Below are 20,923 nucleotides of genomic sequence, written 5' to 3' on the forward strand. Positions count from 1 at the left end.
TATTTGGGCCACGCCTCCTAATTTGCATACACTCCTCAATCCTCAATCGCCCAATCCTAAATCCCCAAATCCCCAATCCTCAATCCTAAATGGCTAAATGATTAAATGACCAAATGCCCAACCCTAAATAGAAAATGTCCAATCCTAAATACAAAATGCCCTATCCTAAATACCAAATGCCCAATCCTAAATACCAAATAAATTTTCGACTTGGACTTTAAGTTTCAAATTTAGATTTTTAGATTTGGTTTAAGGCTTTTAGTTTTAGACTTTTAGTTTATAATTTGACCCAATAAATCCTCCATAGAAGAAAAGATAGAGAGTAAGTGATCGTACACAAGCCCAAACACGAATCGTTATCGGACAGTCTTACACTCTGTGGTGTGAGCAGTACCATGTGTGTTTCGACACCCAAGATCCAAAAACGAATTCCTCAGTCGAACGGTTATTCAAATAAAGAGGCTCTGTTACTTCAAAGCCTTATAAAATTATGACAGTGTCCAATGTATAGGCTATTATGGACATGATTATGCGGGCAACATTTTTTTTCTATTATACAAATTACATCCTTTGCAAACAATGCTACATATAAACTATGCGAGCAAAAAAAACTAATTTTGACAGCTCAGATTTTTTTAATTTATGACATCATTGCAAAGGGTAAATCAGGGGCAGCAACAAACAAAAAAACACAATACCATAAATTTGCATTAAGAAAGCTGACTTAAATATTTGTTTAGCTAAAAAATATTTTGTCCTCTTTGGCCCTAATAGCATTTTCTTTTCCTAGGTATCCTGTCTTAAACTGCCAAATTTCCTCCTTGAAGAATTGCAGTTTCCAAATGTCTCCCATTATTCCACAAATCCGCTAATTTCATATCGAAACAGTTGATCCCTTTGTTGTAAAACAAAGAGTGTATTTTTTTCTCTGATTTTACAGAATTTGATACATGATCCAAAAGATGTTTGAATCTATGAAAAAAGAGCCCCTGTCAGTGTGTCTTTCAACTTTGATTATGGTCACCATCTGATAATCGCAGGATAGAAAATGAGCATGTTGATATCACCTGGTTCTCTCAGGGGCTTTCACACGGAGCAGGGCTTTCATAGTTTGGTTCATTTGATGTCTACTGGTGGCCTGTGGTCTGGGGTGTGTGAGATTGAAACACTCTTGATGACGTATCATTTGCAGAATTGTTTGCTTATGGTGTATAGCTCTCATGCAGTGCTTTCCTCTTAATTATATCTTTAGAGAACAGCTTGCATTCTCTGCACCTCTTGCATCTGCTGCACATCTACCAAAGTGTTGTTCTGTGTGCATAATGCACCAGAGGCAACGAAATATTTAAATGTAGGTTGAAGAATCTTTAGTATTATTATTATTATTTTTTATTTGCAGTTTTTTTAATTATATATATATATATATATATATATATATATATATATATATATATATATATATATATATATATATATATATATAGAGGGTTTATTTGTATGTTTCTGGGCCCTATTTATTTTATTTTCCCCCAAATTTTGTTTTAGTTTGACCTTTAATCATTCAGTTTTTTTTTTCTTCATTCCTATTTTTTCTGTTTTAATAGCTCTGTTTTAATGGTCGAATTAAATTTTTTGAACTTGTCCAGTTCATTGAAATCGTGAAACATACATTAAAAGATTAACACGAACAACATTTTAAGGCCCTATTAAATAAGTTTTCCATTAAAACCATGTTTTCCGTTTTAATATTCTGTTTGAACTGTTTAATTAAAGCATGTATAATTAATCGAATTCATAAAAGATTAACAATTTAGTTTATTAATACTACTACTACTATTAGACCTCTTGCATAATGTATGTTTGAACACACGGTTCAGACTCAAATAGTACAATGGGACAATCAAACTCCGTTTCGGACCAAGCAGTTGGAGGACATGTAAAAACAGCCTCACATGACCAACACAACACCAGACGAGCAGCTGATCTCAGGTCTGGTCTCTGGAGGGTGTAATCCTGCAGTCAGTCTCTCTAACTGATCAGAGTCTGATCAGAATCAAAGACGTCACACCATCTGTCCCCCTGCCAGGAATTGTCTTCATGTCCTGCTTTCACTCATCAGCACTCCTCCTTCTGCTGGATGGATTGCTTGCGATGACTAAACCCAGCCTGTTCGACCTTAACATTTCATCTCTCCTCTTTTATTAGATTCCTTTCACCTAAACTCTGACTCACAAGCCATGACTCGGACAGATGGCTACAGGTCACTGTCAGTCAGACAGACCGTTATTAACCCGTCTCTTCCCTCGTCTTCATCTCCCTCTGCTCCTGTAACCCTGAAATCATAGTGCCACGGAAGCTTAACCAGATTTGACCAGATCAACAAGACAATCAGTTATGTATTCAGAGTCTGACCGCAGGCTACGAGGACAACATCATTGTAGAGCCCCGACTGAACTGCAGTTTCCCAGCACTGGGAAAATAGATTTCTAAATTGACCACAGGCATAAGAATGGTACATTCACATCGAAATGATTGGAAGCATCTCGTAAGATTGGACAATATCCATTAGGCCAAAAGAGAGTGAAATTTAAGAAGAGAGAGAGAGAGAGAGAGAGAGAGAGAGAGAGAGAGAGAGAGAGAAACTTCTATAAGCAAGGCTCTATCAGATTAAGTAGAAAAACACATAATGCCAATAAATTAACTGTATTGTTCACATCAATAAATTCTACTGGTCAAAAGTTTATAATGATTTAGATTTTTTTAATGCTTTTGAAAGAAGTCCCTTCTGCTCAGCAGGCTGTATTTATTTGATTAAAATGCAGGGGAAAAGTGATAAAAAAGTAATATTGTAAACTAAGCTAAAATACTTATTTTCTATTTTTATATATTTTAAATTGCAAGTAATTCATGTGATGGTAAAGCTGTGATTCATTTTATTATTATTATTTGATTTATTTGATTTGTTATTTACATTTAGTTTTTATTATTATTATTATTATTGTTGTTGTTGTTTTATATTATTATTATTTTCAATATTATCTGATGAATAGAAAGTAAACAATAAATAAAACTGCATATTTTTTTTTGTAATATTAAAATCATTAAAATACTGTCATGCCTTTATTACATTTTTACCAACATATTTGAATGGAAATGTATCAGGTTTGACACAAATATAAGCAGAAAAAAATTAATAATCATAATAAAAATGTTTATTAAGCAGCAAATCATAAGATGTCACTTATCACATGAATAAATTACAGATTTACAATACATTCAAAAAGTAAACAGCTATTTTAAATAGTAGTGATAATTCGCAATATTATCTTTTTTTTTCTTCTCATTATCAAATAAATGAAGCCTTTGAGTAGATCCTCTTTCAAACAATTTTCTAAACAAACTTAATTATTCCAAACGTAGTTCCCCTTGTATTCTAAGAAATAGTTTTTGCACAGACTTTATTACAATTACATGAAGAAGGCATTCTCCTCTGTAATATTGTTCATAAGCCTGCGAGTGCTGCTTACCTGTGTAGATTTCTGCCTCTGATGGGTCCTCTACTCTCTTGTGTTGAATGATGTAATCTGAAACCTTGTAGCCAATCAGGGGTTCCACGTCGATCCATTCCAGCGCCACCATCGTACTGGAGGGCTCCAGGTGTGGAGCCAGTCTCAATCTGGGAAAATAAAGGCAAGCCAGCATCGTGTGTGTGTTAGTAGGATTTGACAGAATGGCTCCGTTCCCGCTGAGCTGTCTAAGCAGGAGGCATTTACTGAACCAGAGATGTGACTCTGAAGCAAAGGCTATTTTAAACAGTAGGGCAGAATACTTATGACACCTTGAGGAATTCACTAAGATCTGTTGAACATAATTTGCATGGAGCAGTTTGGATCTTTTGGGCCGGAGCTTTGAAGTTTGCTCCATTCACAAACGTGAATCACAAAATCGTCCACTTTTTTTTTTTTTTTTGCACTTCTTTTTTAAATTATGCAGAATTTATTACATTTATTAGATTAATATAAACAAGTAATTTATTTATTCATCAAGAATGCATTAAGTGATCGAAAAATCATTTATCATGTTACAAAAAATGTTTTTAAATACTGTTCTTTTGAATTTTTTTTTTTTTTTTTTTAATACCAGTTTCACAAAAATACGAAACCACACAACTGTTTTCAACATGGATAATGATCAGAAATGTTTCTTGTGCAACAGATTAGCACATCAGAATGATTTCTGAAGATCATGTGACACTGAAGACTGGAGTAATGATGCTGAAAAATCAGTTTTACATCACTGGAATAAATTACATTTTACAATATATCTCACAATATTACCGTTTCGTTCGATCAAATCAATATAGCCTTGGTGAGCAGAAGAAACTTCTTAAACATATTTTATATATTTCATTATGTGACTCAGCATTTAATGTAATGGACATACTGACTGAGTCACCGAACAATTGTCTTGATGAGACGCTGCCTCACAATTTGGCAATGAACATCATATGTCTTGCCTAAGTCTAGGATGCCTTAATATTCTGCCAAAAAGAGGTGTCAAGCATTGCATAAAGATGCTTGCAGATGCGGGTAACTTACACGGGCCGCCGCAGGGGGCTACAGTTGGGAAGCCCGTCTTTGCCAAGCGCCGTCAGGTCACAGCGGCACCAGTTCTCGATGACATCACCCTTCCCCGCACACCAGTATGAGCTCATCGCGGCACTTTTGAAGGCCTACAAAATAAACGGTACAGGTGAGAAAAATGCAATTATCTCCACGAGCAGACATCCTTCTGCCGTACTCGATGAGTCACCAACACGCTCTGCCACCTCCACTTGAAAAGTGGTGCATCTCTGTGAAGTTAGGCAGGCTAAGGCCATCTCAGGCAGCTTTGTACAGACAAGAACCTGCCAAGATTGAATTGGAAATGGTCTCAAAAAAGGTCAGGCCTCTTGTGAATGTCAAGGGACTCCGTCTCTGGGGCAATAATAAGACAAGTGTGGGCGGGGCAGAGAAGGAAGAGGGCAACTGAGACACAGCCGAGGGACGGGACGCAGCGAGACGAGACGAGACGAGACGAGAGCCACCTTTCCACTATTACCGACAGACAGGAAGTCATTCTCTTCCAGTGTAGAGGAGTCCGGGAGCTGCGTTGAGTACTGACCAGCTGTCGACCGGCTGAAGTGAACTCTGCTTGTTTAGTGATTAGATGAACTGCTTTGGATGATTCTGCTCCAATTGAATGTGTCTGGTGTGTGATCTGTCAGTTGTCCAAGCCGCGACACAGCGTTGTGCTTCTCGTCTGGTGTGCGACCACCATATTTTGTTATCTTGGTTAGATAATCATCAAGTGTTCTAAAATATAAGCAAATAAACTGTGAAAGAATGCATACAAAATGCATTTGTATGTAACTTCAATGCTGTGACCTTAAATGCCACATTTAGAGATGGACATCTTTAGCAATGACTGTTTAGATTTATATGAAAAAAAAAAACCTAAAGGGACACTAATTTTCCAACTCTCCTAGAGTTAAACAGTTGTGTTTTACCGTTTTCTAATCCATTCAGCCGATCTCCGGTTCTGGTGTTAGCACTTTTAGCTTAGCTTAGTATAAATCATTGAATCTGATTAGACCGTTAGCATCTCGCTCAAAAATGACCAAAGAGTTTCTATATATTTCCTATTTAAAACTTGACTCTTCTGTAGTTACATTGCGTACTAAGACCGATGGAAAATGAAAAGTTGTGATTTTCTAGGCTGATATGGCGAGGAACTATACTCTCATTCCGGCATAATAATCAATTAACTTTGCTGCCGTACCATGGTTGTAGCAGGCGCAATGATATTACGCAGTGCCTGAGTTGCTGGGGAATATTTTCTCACTGCATTCTATTCAGAGGCTGTGTTCTTATATGTTCAGATATGCATACAACAACATATTGTATTTTTTACAGTGAATTTCTTGCAAAAAGCGTTATTTTTATTTTTTTTAAAGTGGAGCAGGAGAACAGCAGTCAGAAAATTCAGCCTTCCTTACAGGTGGCAGCAGCAGACAGTGATGAGGAAGCCGCCCATCTCCCTGATAGCATCAGCAGGTTTCTGGCTGCCAAACCTCACCCCTTATTTATGCACAGGCAACTCTCTTTAAACGGCCTTGATGAATGAGACGTTATTACAACAGCAGAGCGATGGAAGGGAAAGACTGCAATCCATTGCAGTATAATGACTTGCATGAGAGATGCTTGGCAGAGGCACAGAGTTGTGGAAGTCGAAACAGAGAGTGTATGGAGAGGTGCGAGGGTGGGGTGGCCAGATTGACCCAAATCACGGAAACACTATACAGTATATATTATGATACAGCTGTTTTACTGGAAACTCTATAAAAATGGTTTGTATATTCAAAAAACATTTGATAAGCGCTATTTTTGGATAATCGACTGAACTTTATGAATAAAAGGCACTCTTTTTCTTCTTATTTGGAACTTTACGGACATGAACCAAAACCTTAAAACCAGATAAAATAATAAAGCTAGCATACCAAACTTTTTAGATTTAAGTACTTACTTATTTAATTTCTAACCTAATAAGGATTTTTTTTCTCGTTTTTCATTACAAATATATAATATAATATATATATATATATATATATATATATATATATATATATATTTAGATGTATTTATTTATTTTTGTTTTTATTTATTTTTTTTTTATTTTTTTTTGAAAATATCTTATTTTCCTTTAGAATTAAAATTAATATGTATTTTTTTTTTTTTTTTTTTTTTTTTTTTGGTAGTAGTAGTAGTAGTAGTAGTAGTGGTAGTATAGCAGTAGTTTCCACAGAAACATAAGGCATGGACAGTAAAACAATGTCAAACAACAGTCAAACCCACAGATGGGCAGCATAAAACTAATTAAAAATGCATTTGGATGTGAAGGAATGCTGTGCGTGTTGGCCATGAATTCAAGAGTTGCTGTCCTTCATGTCAGATCAGCCATTCCCAGCCAACACTATAAATGTGCCGCTTGAAAGAAAGAAAACTGAAGGTTTAACAGATATGCACATTAGTGTGGCATTCAGCAATTTGCGAAAAGTGTTAAAAAAGATTCTGCAAATGGGAAACAGATGATCTGAAAACATGAAATATCAGTGCTGATGAGAGCAGCCCTGCTCATGGACAAACACAAAGCCGCAAACGTGCACACACATCTACCTCCAGTGGTTTCCTTGAAAAAGCATGCTTGACTGCTCAACTGCACATGTGAAAAATAGACAAAATGATTATGGCTATGTTTATGTATGCTGAGTAACCTAAGCCTAAGTAAACAGGGAGGGTAATTAGGTGTGTGTGTGTGTGTGTGTGTGTGTGTGTGTATGTGTGTGTGTGTTATGCGGGGGAATCTAACGGAGGTCTGACAGAAAGGGTGTATGATGGGGAACCCTAAAGACCCTAAGGGGCTGTTTACACCTGGCCACTTCATGCGTTTTCTCAGATCGGATAGCTATCTGATTTATCAAAACGGTTCCATTTACACCTGGTCACATGAATGTGTTTTTGCGAAACGGATTTAAATCCGATCTTCAATTCCCGCGCTATATGCAGATTTAATGTAGTGCACGTCACCGAAAGCAACAGATATGAGCTGCATTTTATTGATCATCAGCTAAAATTTCAAAATCAAAGACTGTAATAAGAGAGAGCGGCAACAGCACTGGTAAGATCATTTCGTTTCTCTACTATTAATGATGATGATTGTGTGTTAAGCGTTCGCGACTTACTTTCACTTTGATTTGCGATAGTTTGCACGTTGGTTTAATGAATATATGCTCAGCTTCTCATCTGGTGGTGCGGATTCCAGTATCGTCGTCATATCTGGCTATAACATTACATATAGCCTATAACACGCCCTCACACGTTTATTTTATTAGCATTTTGGGGAGGAGTACAATTTACATATGTGGTTTTAACAACCAGATGCATTTACACTTGTCTAGTTTTGTCTGGAATGCGGCCCAGACCACCTCCTGAAGTGGTTTGAGCGATCGGATTCAAATCCGTCTCAAATGCGTTTCGGAGGGCATTTACACCTGGTCTTTTGAAGTGATGAAGTGGCCAGGTGTAAACCTGAAGTGTTTCAGGTTGAAACGCATGAAGTGGCCAGGTGTAAACGGCCCCTAATATACTGACAGCAAAGTTATTGCTGTTGTTGTTATTCACTTAACAGTAAAAGGACGTTTGAAATACCTGAGCAGCAATTTATTGTTAGCGAAAATCTTGAAGCTGCCCATGCTGCTGCAAGTGGAGTGAATGAATTTGTTAGTATGTGCTCCGTACTTTTCTCTCAAATACAAAATAAACACACAACAAAAATGACAGCGCTCAGAAAACAGCATTTAAGAAAGCGTCTGTTCATTGCGATGTGGATGTGTTTGTACAAGCTGTGCAATTTCGGCACTCCAGTCTTTCCACTCATTATACATTCGGCATAAAACATTTCTCAGCCGATACGATCTGTTAATACCGATACTGGTAATTTAGTTTTCAGAAAAAAAAAAAAAAATGAAATAAAAATAAAACTCTCCCAACCAAGATTCTCAACTATACAGAGAGCACTCTCATGTGGTACATAATATTAGAGGTTAATATGAACCACAAAACTATTAAATACATTAACAATTTGATATAGGGAACATTTCTGACTAGATGCTTATTAGCATGCATGTTACTAGAATATTGGCTGTTTATTAGTACTTATAAAGCACATATTCTGTATATGCATATTTTAGATCATTTAGCCAGACCCAATATCACCTACTAACTATTAAAAGCAGCAAATTAGAGAGGAATAAAATAAAAATAAAAAGTGTTACACGGCGGTTAGTGTACTGATAAATAAACTTTACAGAGGCAAAGGTTGTAGTTAATAGGGAGAATTGGACCTTAAAATCAAGGGTGACCTTATATTCAATGCTATTTATTTTCAGATATAATAATCACACTGAGAAACAATTGTAGACAACTCAAATGCACATATGCTCTTGTCTTCATGATAGATTTGTTCAAACATACATTAATAATTCATGAACAGTAAATAAGCTTCATAGCTAACTAACAAACTGTGAACAATGGACAGCTTTCCTGAAGTAAAGTTAATGTTAAGTAACAAAAGCTGCATTTACACTGGCATTTTTGCTCTGACTCAGATTGGAATTTGTTGCACATGTGTAAACACAAAAATCCACACAAGATCTGATTATTTTCGCATCCGATCTGAGCCACTTCTAAATGCGGTTTTAAATCAGATACATATCACACATAGCCTATTCGATTCCCCGCAGAACTCCCAAAGCGAGGGTTTGCCCATAAAGATTGTGTTTTAATGCCTGTGTGCTGTATGCGCTCACTTTTTATTGAAATCTAAACTTTATATACGTAAGAGATTATACATTCAGGAGCTGGTGTTCAACCCCTGCTCCATGAATTTTGTCAAAACAACAGCTAAAAGCCACATTATATTTCTCAGCAATGAGGGGATAAATTTGCATTTGCATTTTGATACTTGTTTGCATGAATTCATTTAAATTAATATCAATAAATGTCATCTTGGCACTACTTTATTTCACTAAAGAATTCCACCTCTAACGAGCTGTAGATAAAATAGTCTACCAAATGACATTTACTGTTACTTTACGTTATTTATTTGTTCAGTCAGATTTTGTGCTGCAAAATATCCAAGACAGCTGTTGTCCATGCTGGCAAATAATAATGGCCACTCGACATTAATTATTTAAAAAAAATTAATAGCACGGCCTTTCAAAACCAGCGGGTCTAACATATTCATAATAAAGCGATATCTGCAGACAATCATTTTGGGCGGGAATTAATTAAAATACAGATATTGGATACCAGTCGTGTCTAAAATGAATGTATACAGGCAGGCCAATGAATCGGATATGGTCAAAAGATTGGATCTGTGCATTAAGACTTGCAGTGTAAATGCAGCCAAACTGTTCACAAACTGTCAAAAGTGGTAGACCCACATAGCCACACCCACTCAGTTAAACTCCCACTGACCAATGGGAGCTCAAAGATGTTTATAAGCCGGGAGCAAACTTTCCTGAAAACCATGCTTCAGTAAAAGTACAGATATCATACAGTGGTCGATGGATATGTGTTTTTTGACAGCCGATGCCGATATCTTGGAAAGCGGGGGGCCGATAGCCGATATAAAGCCAGTATATATTTATTATTATTAGGCTATTAATATTTAAGAAATTTGAAATCATTTGACAATGGATTAAAAAAATAACTGTGTGAAAGAAACATACTTATACTTTCAATGACAGTATTTTTCACAAATATATAAATATTTAATTCAGTTATAATATAAAATAACTGAAATTAAATGTTCATTAGACATTCAAAGAATTGTTTAAACTATATAAATGCATATTTGCTTAATGCTGACGGCAAACGAGAAAGTATTATAATGTTTGCCTTTCTATTACTAATAGGCCTAATATAAAATAAATTGTTATAATAGTTTCTGTATACATTAATTTCTTTGTTTAACCATTCTATCTGATTATTAGACAGACTTCTATCCGTATTAGCAGAGGTGGAAAGTAACGAATTACATTTACTCGCGTTACTGTAATTGAGTAGCTTTTTTGTGTACTTCTACTTTTTTAAGTATTTTTTTTAATCTGTAATTTTACTTTTACTTAAGTATATGTAGTTTGAAGTATTGTACTTCGCTACATTTTAAAACACATTAATTACTGAGTAAAAAAAAAATCGCTCCCTGGAAGCTATGTCAGTAAATAATGGGCAGGAGGGCAAACTGGCGCTAAAATCACAAGAAAGATGCAGACGGACAAAACAGGCGTTAGTGGTGCAGACACCGCTGAAAACGAAACCCCGTCATATTCTGAAGTTGAACTTGAAGGAAATGAAGTGAACCCCTGCCCATATTTATACTCTATTATGCTGTGTATGCTGTGCTTGCCTAGGGAGACCAAACTAGCAGTTTATAAAATCTCGACAAGACATCAACCCCACGTAATGTAAAAAAAAAAACCAACGGTCAAATATGTACTATTGTGTATTATGTATAGTGTTAATCAGCTACAAGTCGGCTGACTCGATTTTCTTCTCATACATTCCCGCAGCGTCACAGTGCATTTCCCTAAAGAAGCCGAGCGACTTCAATGGGGCTTTCTTTGAACAGTTTTTTTCTGTGCTCCGAAGCTAGACGGTCATTGGATAAATGCTGCGATTATGTCCCGCCCACGGACGCTCAGCGTCTCTGGAGGTGAATGAAGACTGGGCTTCCGCGTGATGATTGGAGGATCTGTCGATCTCCTTTTGACTGACAGCGGTCTGCACCATAAGAAGTCGGTGAAGCTGTTTCACGCTCAGTCCCATGATCGCGGATTTCTCAAGTGTATTCGAAAGACAAACTGCGGCAATATTTCTTGATATTTGTAAAATGCAGAACCACCACAAAATTGAATTGGTAACTAAGATTGAAAATGTGCGCGCGCACGCACGCACACACACACACACACACACACACACACACACACACACACACTATAGCCATCTAGTGGTTAAAGTGATTTATTACAATTTTTAAACTGAATTTCCCCAAAAATGGGCAAAAATCTTACATTAAACCTTATAAAATTATCCATGGTATCCCCATGTATGAAAGTTAGAAATCTGGGTCTTTTATGAAGTGAATTTTACCTGAAATGCTTTTTTCTTTTTTTGTAAAAAAAAAAAAAGCCTATTTAAATAAATATTTATTTATTTATAGAAATGTAAAAGATTTAAATCCTCCAAAAACTGTACAAAGTTTAGTAAAAACATAAATGAACAGAGTAAAATTATATTTGTAAAAAATTTAAATATTTTACTATTACAAAATGAAATGTTATTGTCTGGGGTCAAAAAGACCCCGAGTGTCACTACAAATGAAGACCATCAGAGGGTTATAATGTAGGCCGAAAATGAGCTTCCCCTCTTTGAAAGACCAGCAGCCGCCAATGATATATATATATATATATATATATATATATATATATATATTTATATATTTATATTTATATTTATTAAATATATATTTATATTTATATATATATATTTATATATATATATATATATATTTTTTTTACAACAGGACAGCAAACTAAGAGACTTGCGTTTTAGACACCATATTGCCGGTTTTTGCTCTATTTCTACAACAAAAATTTATTCCAAACACAGCCACCAAAGCAAAATTTTGCATCTCTGAGCAACATGACAGTGTTTCGTTTCTGAATGAATCAACTGTTTAAATGATTTGGTTCAATCGCAATGACTCACTTATTAACAGTGACTTGCTGACACATACTGGCCATTTTAATTTCACATTTAAAGTATCTTTTGATTTTTTTTTTTTATAATTAAGTTTTTATAATTTCAAATGAGCATTCAACATTTTATGTCTGGCATATCAAAACATTATTCATGCATTTGTAACTGCAGGTTAAATGCATTCTTGTCCTGCACTAAACAGTGTGTAAATACATCTAAATGCCACGTCCGATGAAGCTTTTGCATTTCCTCTGTATTGAAAAGATGAGTTTGTTGATAATGATTTGCCTGGTAACAGCCCAAATGTTTTATTATTCTAAATAACTGATTCCTTTAATTAAAAACAACTAGTTTGAGATTAATAGACCTATCCCAGGGGTGTCAAACTCAGTTCCTGGAGGGCCGTAGCCCTGCAGAGTTTAGTTCTAACCCTGCTCCAGCACACATATCATGTAGTTTTCAAATAAACCTAAATGATTAGATTAGCTGGATCAGGTGTGTTTAATTAGGGTTATATCTAAACTGTGCAGGACTGTGGCCCTCCAGGAACTGAGTTTGACACCCTTGGCCTGTCCCATTTTTGACTCCCTCCCACTGTTAAAATGTAACTAAGTAATTTTTACTCTGAGTAAATTTTAAATGAGCTACTTTTTACTTTTACTTGAGTTGATTTTTTAGACTGGTACTTTTACTTGTACTTAAGTAAAATTTCATTAATGTAATGGTACTTTTACTTGAGTAGAATATTTTTGTACTCTTTCCACCTCTGCGTATTAGACAGAACTGTTTATGACGACGACCAAGAGAGACAGTGTGACTCAGGCGTTGCCGCTTTCAGCACCATCAAAAGTCCCACCTCAAACACATTGGCCAAGCATCGGCCGATGTCGATATTTGAAAAATGCCAAATATTGGCCGATATATCGGTTGACCACTAGCAACAATGACCCCATTAAAATAACAAGTCACCAATTCCAATATGATTCAAGTTAAAGTCTCAGAAAGGCAAATATTTGAGCAATTTTGCTGGGTAACTTTTTTTTGAGCAATGTTGTTGGGGCACTTTCCCACTGAGGATGGGTAACAAATTTATACCTGGATACTTTAGATCGTGGGCCCTGTATCTCATCTGGTTGCCCGTTGACGGCAACATTGGCCAAAGTTGCTCTGCAACGTAGCTCAAAAAAGTTCCCCAGCGTATCATCAGCCATCAACTTTAGAATATCTGATTTTAATGGTACTTAAGGTCCAACTGAAATCAAAATTGATCATATTTACTTTGTTTGCCTAAATTGATCTTTTTGTGGTGAACAATTCATCCATGAAACTCAATCCACACAAAAAAATAGTTTGGCTTCGTAATCTTTAATCAAAATCTGAAAATGCCCCTCCCCTCTGCATTGGAGGACCTTCACTGGTGACGTAGGTTTGACGTTTGGGTGTCTGCTCAGCATCCGTAACCACACCCCTCCAACTGACAGTAGACAGGTTGCCTCTGTGTTTGCGAGCATTGACAGCGCGTGAAAGGAGAGATGGCGAGGAGGTGCATTTTTGGTTGTGGCACTCACGAAACATTTTTCCCATTCTCTAAAATTCTCTCGTTACTGTCCAGATGGCTTGAATTTTTACATTTCAAGGAAGGAGGGATAACAGAGAGGTCATGGATGTGCTCAAAGCACTTCATGTGCGAATGCTTTAAAAACAGATTGTTTGCGTTTAGATCTGCCTCCATTTCTGAATGAAACACCTACTTTTCTAGTTCCAATCAGGTGCTAGTTGAAAAATAAACCATTTTACTCATACTAAATATAGGCTCAAAAATGCACTAGTCCTCAACACGTATGAGAAATGCCAGTGAAAAACAAGAATCAGTTGATTTGTGAGGATATACGAGATAAACTCTGCAAGATAAACACAAAGATAAGATAAAGACAAGATAAACTCTGCAGGACAGCAGCAATCCAGGACCGACGTTGCCTATCCCTGCCCTACACCAAACCCAACCCTAAACCTACCCGATAGTGTTAAGAAATGCAAACCTGATATGAAATCGCATTTGTTGATGCAACCGTGCCATTTCAACTTCCTTATATGCAGATTTGAACTGCTTTGTCAAGTACTTCTCCTTACTTCCTGAGCTACCGAACAAACCTACCGTCTCTGAAAACTCATAGATATATAAACTGCTGCAGAAAAAGTTGCCATGAAAAATCAAACAAGTAATTCCATTACTCATCATAAATGTAATGGAGTAGAGATTATACAGTATATACTTTTTTTTCCCTTCAAGAGTCAAGCAAAAAGTAAAAGTTGCTAAAATCTTGGACACTCAGTAAAAATGCCAAAAAAAGATACTTATATACAGTAACTATTTACACTATTTACTCAAACACTTACACCACTGCTTCACAACGGTTCAATCTGTAACTTCACTTGACATAAATTGCCTACAAAATTCAAAATCAAGCTTTCTGAAGAATTGAAATAGTGGGTTGTGCAGTATAGCACAGTAAACAAATACACAAAAACTGTTTACGACAGATGTTTGCTTGTTTTTCGAAACGGTCGATAACCAATAGTTCCACGAAACCTTTTAACTCTCTAGACCTCAGAGAAACCTGTTCTCAATGACAAGACATGGGGCAATCATGACATCTAAATGCTATTATCTGTTGTAACTCATCTGAGCTCACCCTATTACTGTCCCCAATCAGTGTCTGATATGTGCAAACATTAGCCAGCTGGCCAGAGGAATTGATTCATCTGATGACCTAAGACCTCAGCGAACAGGTCACTCCAATCATTCAGCCCAATGTAGTGAAGGAAATGTCCCTGTTTCTAGGAACACCTAAACCATCTTCCAGGAAGAGAGCTATGGCTTCAATTGAATCCAGGGTTCATAAGGGGACACGGAGAATTCAAATAAAAGTACACATTTTTGAAAAGCAGCAAACCGGCTAAAGGGTGCTTATAAGCTGATTTGATTTGCTTTCTCTATCCACTTAAATGGCTAGCAAAATCCATGGCTATAGCATTCCCTGGAAAATTGATTTCGGTCAGCATCTTGCCTTGGGTTTAATACAAACTATAAAGGCAGTATCTGTCATTTTATTCTTTGGAGAACGAAGATTGTACCATGATCGGATTGGCTGCACACTTTTGGCAATTCCTTAACTGAGCAGTTTTATTCCAATAAGCAGCCATATACTCAATTACAACAAAAGCTATCTTCAACGCACACAAAATATAACAATCCATCTGTCGAGTTGTTCGTTTTCTGGGAATTGCTTTTAGGAAGTTTTACAGAGCAACTCAAAAAGTGTCAGAACTTTAAGCAAAACTGTCAGCTAAACTTATAAAAGATGATTAGCAGAGTGAGTTAGTTTGACTTTACTATTTTGCTGTTGTGACAGAATACATTGTTTTGCAAGCCTCCATTGATTTAGATTGATCCTTAATAATGACCTCATTTATATCTATCAGTGCTATTATAATGTAATGTAATTTCTTAAACCAGCATTAAATTTAATGATACAAATTAATCATCTCAAAACATTTTCATCTTTTTTTTTTTCTTTTTTGATTCTACAATGAAGGATGGAAATGTTTTTTTTTTTTCTGCAACAGGATGGATGAATTAAATAAAATAAATCACAATTCAGACTTAATTTTTGCAATTATGACAAAAAAAATCTGAATTTGGAAATATAGATATAATAAGATATAAAATGTTAAAATGATTAAAATTTAAATTTAAAATTGATAAGATATTTAAAAAATTCTGAGTTACTGTCTTGCAATTCTGTATATATATATATAACTTTTTATCTCATAATCTCTATTACTGTATCTTCTCAGAATTGTGAGTTTATAGCTCAGAAATACAAGGGGGAAAAAGTCCAAATTGTGGGTTATAAACTCAACTCAAAACGTGCTTCCATAATGAAGGCTTATAATGTACTTTACACTATAATGAAAGTAGTGACAGATCTTTTCTTCTGCATTGTAACGTACATCAGAGTGACACAAATTATTCATGGTTACATTTTTCACAATAAGGTATATAAAATGGCTTTAAAAATGCATTGGGTGTTTTTTGATTTCATGCCAACTTTAAATAGCCTATTCGTCAACAAATGTTGACTTGACAACAGAGTATGCAAGATCTGTTAAACAGGCATAACTATGACCAGAAACATACTGTACTTAACAACAACATGCAGACCAATGTTTGACCAATGTGTGTGGTCTTGAGTTTACTCTTTTTCCTTGTTATAATGCCTCTTGTGGCAATGCATAGAATGTAACACATGCTTGTGTCAGAGCCTAATCGATGATGCAGTGCTTTCAGAAGTACAAAAATCACAGGACTTTAAGTGCATGTAGCCAGAAGCATCTATATTCGGTTTATTCGGAATATAGTTGCAATAAAACGGAAGTAGGGACAGACCTTTTCTTGCACGTTGTGATGTACACCTGAGCGTTGCAGCTTACCAAAAAAAGAAATAAAATAAAGGGTTTATTTATCGGTTGTTAACTGGATTTTGAGCTGTGGGCATTGAAATAAAAATAATAATAATATGTAATGTATTGTGGACGGATGGGTTTAAGCAGACTGAAGGATTGGAGAAGCCTGGCATATATCGCCAGAGAGAAGTTTGATGTTTTTACAGGAAGTTCCAGTTGACACTTTCATAAAAAATTACAAGTTAAAAAATATTAATAATAATATACACACACACACACACACACACACACACACACACACACACACATTATATATATATATATATATAATAAAACATGAAGGGATACATCTCTCACAATAAGGTCTGTAACATGCATTAAGAAAACAGATGGGGTGAATTTTCATAAAGGTATGTTTGACTGCAGATTAGAGATGCATTAGAAATGTATTGCCAGATGTAAGAGAAAATGGCAGGAAAGAACATTTCTTCTCTTCACTGTGTCCTAAGAGTTCCTCCTTAATCTTAAAATGACTGATGAGTTTCCTACTTGCACAAATATATAAAGTAGCATGTATGAGTGTGTATGTGTGAGTGTGTGTAGCTGGATTGTGAAGGGGGGAACCATGATGAAAACAGGATCAAAACTGTCACATGAGAAGCTCTGCGTATTTCACTTTTTTATCCTTTTCAGGCCTGTTTTCCGGTATAGTGTTTTTAAGGAAATGAACTGATAATTTCAGATCATAACCACATTTCCTTTACAAAGAGACTGACAAAGAAGCTCAATCTGGCAAGGACTCAAAATATACATTGTATGCCGCCTTGCTCATTTTTTGCTTTAACTTTATTTCTTAAATCTTCTGATCCCTGCATCAAAATCAGCTGGGGATGGAATCAAATTAAGGATAAAACACATTCTCAAAACTCATAAACTCCCTGTGCAAACCGAATGATGTTTGATGGCTGCATCAAAAGCAGGTTGTCATATCTTTATGAAATTAGAGTAACTCCAAAAAACAAAGGCCAGATTACGCAGGAACATCAATGTTTGTTTCTCATTGAACCTGAAGCTAGTTCTTTTCTTTCAGGTCCTGCTCATGAATCGCTCTCATTTCAGTCGAAAGGAGCTAAGGAGCTAATTTTTTGGATTCAGTTAAAGATGACAGCATTGTCTCTGTAGGTCTTTGTGTCTGTTATGCTAATTGACAGCAGGCTGCGACCGCAAGGAGTCCTGGCTCGTCTCCAGAGTCGATGACATCAATATCATCCTCGTAATCTCACAGTATCTTCTGAGCATGCTATACGCTCTAGTCTGAGCTCTTCCCAGTCGACTCGGCTGCAGTTTTCTCTCTTGTTTGTTTACCAATCGACAGATGCCCGCTAGGGCTCGTCTGCTATCGATTGAGAGCCTTTTGGCATTGCTGACGCTCCTGTTATTAGTGAGATCCACACACACAGGCAGGCACAGAGTTCAGTGTGAGAAGCAGTTAGTGTTATGGAGCGGGTCTGATCCCCATAGCGCTCGTCCGTCAGGTACGTAAACACCAGGCTAAAGTGGGCCATTTGGTAAGTGAGTCACTCTCGAGACAGCAGTTAATGGCATTTTGCCTTTCAAGACGTCAGCAGTACGAGGGATGATGCGGAAAAGAAAGCCCTTGCAAATCTGCTCCAAAACTAAATTTAATATCCTCATTACGCGTGTGTTACTCAGAAGGTGCAGCATCTACTAATGCATTCTCCTCATTTAAGGACTGGGGAGATTTAATGATCACACAGTTCAGCCAAGACATGGGTGCAAGATTGTGAACATATTTATTATTCTTCTATTAAGATATTCATATATAATAGTTCATGTTGCAATTTCTCCAACTTATCTTCTCAGCTCGTAACATCCTGCCAGAAAGAGAAAGCCTGCTGCAGTGTAATGAAAGTCACTCCTGCCATCTACAGGTGTGTCTGGAATAGTGGAACACGCCACTTATTTACCTGACAGGAGACTAAGTCCACTGCCAACATTTAACAAAAACAATATCTGTGGAATTCATGTTTAGACCTTCCACAAACAAACCTTTTAAGAAAGAATTCAGCTCTAATTCACATGCATTTAAAGAACAAATGTTGATGCAAGATCATGTGCATATTTAGTTCATTCATGATTATTAATTGATTATTTATTAGATTATTCATCCTCGTTTTTTGGGGATTAATGTCAATTGATCTTAATAAGTAACTTATTGAGGCACATAAAACTTCACACGCCTCAACAATACCATTCAAAGTTTTTTTTCAGTTTTTTATCTTTAGATAACTTAGATCTTTAGATCATTTGGTTGAACTGGTTTTTTGGGTTTCCAGTACATGCACTACCATTCAAAAGTTTAAGGTTTATACTTTTAAACTGTTAAAAAGTGACAGTAAAGACATTTATAATGGTACAAAAAAATTCAAATAAATGCTGTTCTTTTGATCTTGCTATATTTCAAACAATTCCGAAAAATAAAATTGTATCAAATTTTACACAAACATATAAAGTGGTAAAACTTTGATAATCAGAAATGTTTCTTGAGCAGCAAATCAGCACATGAGAATGATTTCTGAAGATCATGTGACGCTGAAAACTGGAGTAATGATGCTGAAAATTCAGCTTTGATCACAGAAATAAATTACATTTTATGATATATTCAGATAGAACACTGTCATTTTAAATTGTAAAAATATTTCACTGTTTTACTCTATTTATTTTTCATAAGATACTTCTTCAAAAAAAATACTTATCAACCCCAAAATTTTGAACGGTAGTCTAGATGAATTTCCAAAGATTCAAAACAGACTGGGACCCCTTTTCGATTTTTATATGAACTATTATTTATAAGAGTGAAGGACTTAACCGAACACAGCCCTCGTTTACCTCTTTAGTAACGTTATCCTGCACCAGGCTGTACAGGGGCACGATGCGGCTGACTTCCAGGAGGACTGGCGTCGGGCTGGGCGTCTCACGGCCTGCTTGTCTGCACAGGTGACACGCAGCCGGGCAGGTGCCCTTCTCCTGGCACCGGATCTCCACACCGGCCACCAGGTCATCAGACAGCAGCTGCGTCTTCAGCAGGCCCGACAGGTAGCTGATGAACGGCACTGCTTTCAAGTCCCGACGGCCACCCTGGTCTGTGACTTCTGTGAAGGTGAGAGACAGAAGGACGACACTGGAACACCGTGTCTTATGGCAGACATTTGTAACTCAGATCTTGTCTGCTTCTGGTTCACAACTAAACAAAGTCATTGATAGTAATGAGCCTATTAACACAGGAACTGAAGCAGGGGGGTTACTTTCATACATTTATAAAAAGGGTGTGAAAATTGTAATGGAGAACATGAAAAATCTACTTCTTGGAAACGTAATGTTGTATTGATGTTGGTTTTTAAATGGTTTTGAAAAACCTTTATCAGTTTCAACAAAAGTTTTACTTTAACACTTCTAAAACTATAAATATTTTCCTTACACCTTGAATGCATGTGAGCCCTTGTAATAAACAATAGAAAAAGAAATAATATACTTGGAAATAATTTTTTTCTTAAATGTGAACTTAGTATAATGTCTTCAGACACTAAATAACGTTAACTGCAGTTAAATGAAAAATGTGCTACAGTTTAAATGCATATTAAATGCAATTAGCTGAACGTTAGTGTGCTTTTGAACCACTCAAAGGGTTAGTTCACCCAAATAGCAAAATGATGTCATTAATAACTCACCCTCATGTCGTTCCAAGACCTCCGTTCATCTTCGGAAAACACAGTTTAAGATATTTTAGATTTAGTCCGAGAGCTCTCAGTCCCTCCATTGAAGCTGTGTGTACGGTATACTGTCCATGTCCAGAAAGGTAAGAAAAACATCATCAAAGTAGTCCATGTGACATCAGAGGGTCAGTTAGAATTTTTTGAAGCATCGAAAATACATTTTGGTCCAAAAATAGCAAAAACTACAACTTTATTCAGCATTGTCTTCTCTTCCGTGTCTGTTGTGAGAGAGTTCAAAACATTGCAGTTTAGTGGTTCGCGAACCAATCATCCGATGTAACCGGACCTTCTTGAACCAGT

The 20,923-nt window shown here is 36.3% G+C and overlaps 1 protein-coding gene across 3 annotated transcripts in view; it reads right to left on the minus strand.

Moving 5' to 3' along the window:
* Nucleotides 1–20,923, minus strand: part of LOC132132764 (astrotactin-2-like) — a 498,987-nt gene that overhangs the window by 55,813 nt on the left and 422,251 nt on the right. For all 3 annotated transcript variants that reach the window (XM_059545295.1, XM_059545288.1, XM_059545303.1), the window contains 3 exons: nucleotides 19,740–20,002; nucleotides 4,599–4,732; nucleotides 3,528–3,676 (listed from right to left, as the gene is read on the minus strand). In XM_059545295.1, the coding sequence (XP_059401278.1) occupies nucleotides 3,528–3,676; nucleotides 4,599–4,732; nucleotides 19,740–20,002 (546 nt within the window). The remainder of the gene's footprint in view (nucleotides 1–3,527; nucleotides 3,677–4,598; nucleotides 4,733–19,739; nucleotides 20,003–20,923) is intronic.

Source organism: Carassius carassius, chromosome 4, assembly GCF_963082965.1.
Source record: "Carassius carassius chromosome 4, fCarCar2.1, whole genome shotgun sequence".
Classification (NCBI taxonomy): domain Eukaryota; kingdom Metazoa; phylum Chordata; class Actinopteri; order Cypriniformes; family Cyprinidae; genus Carassius; species Carassius carassius.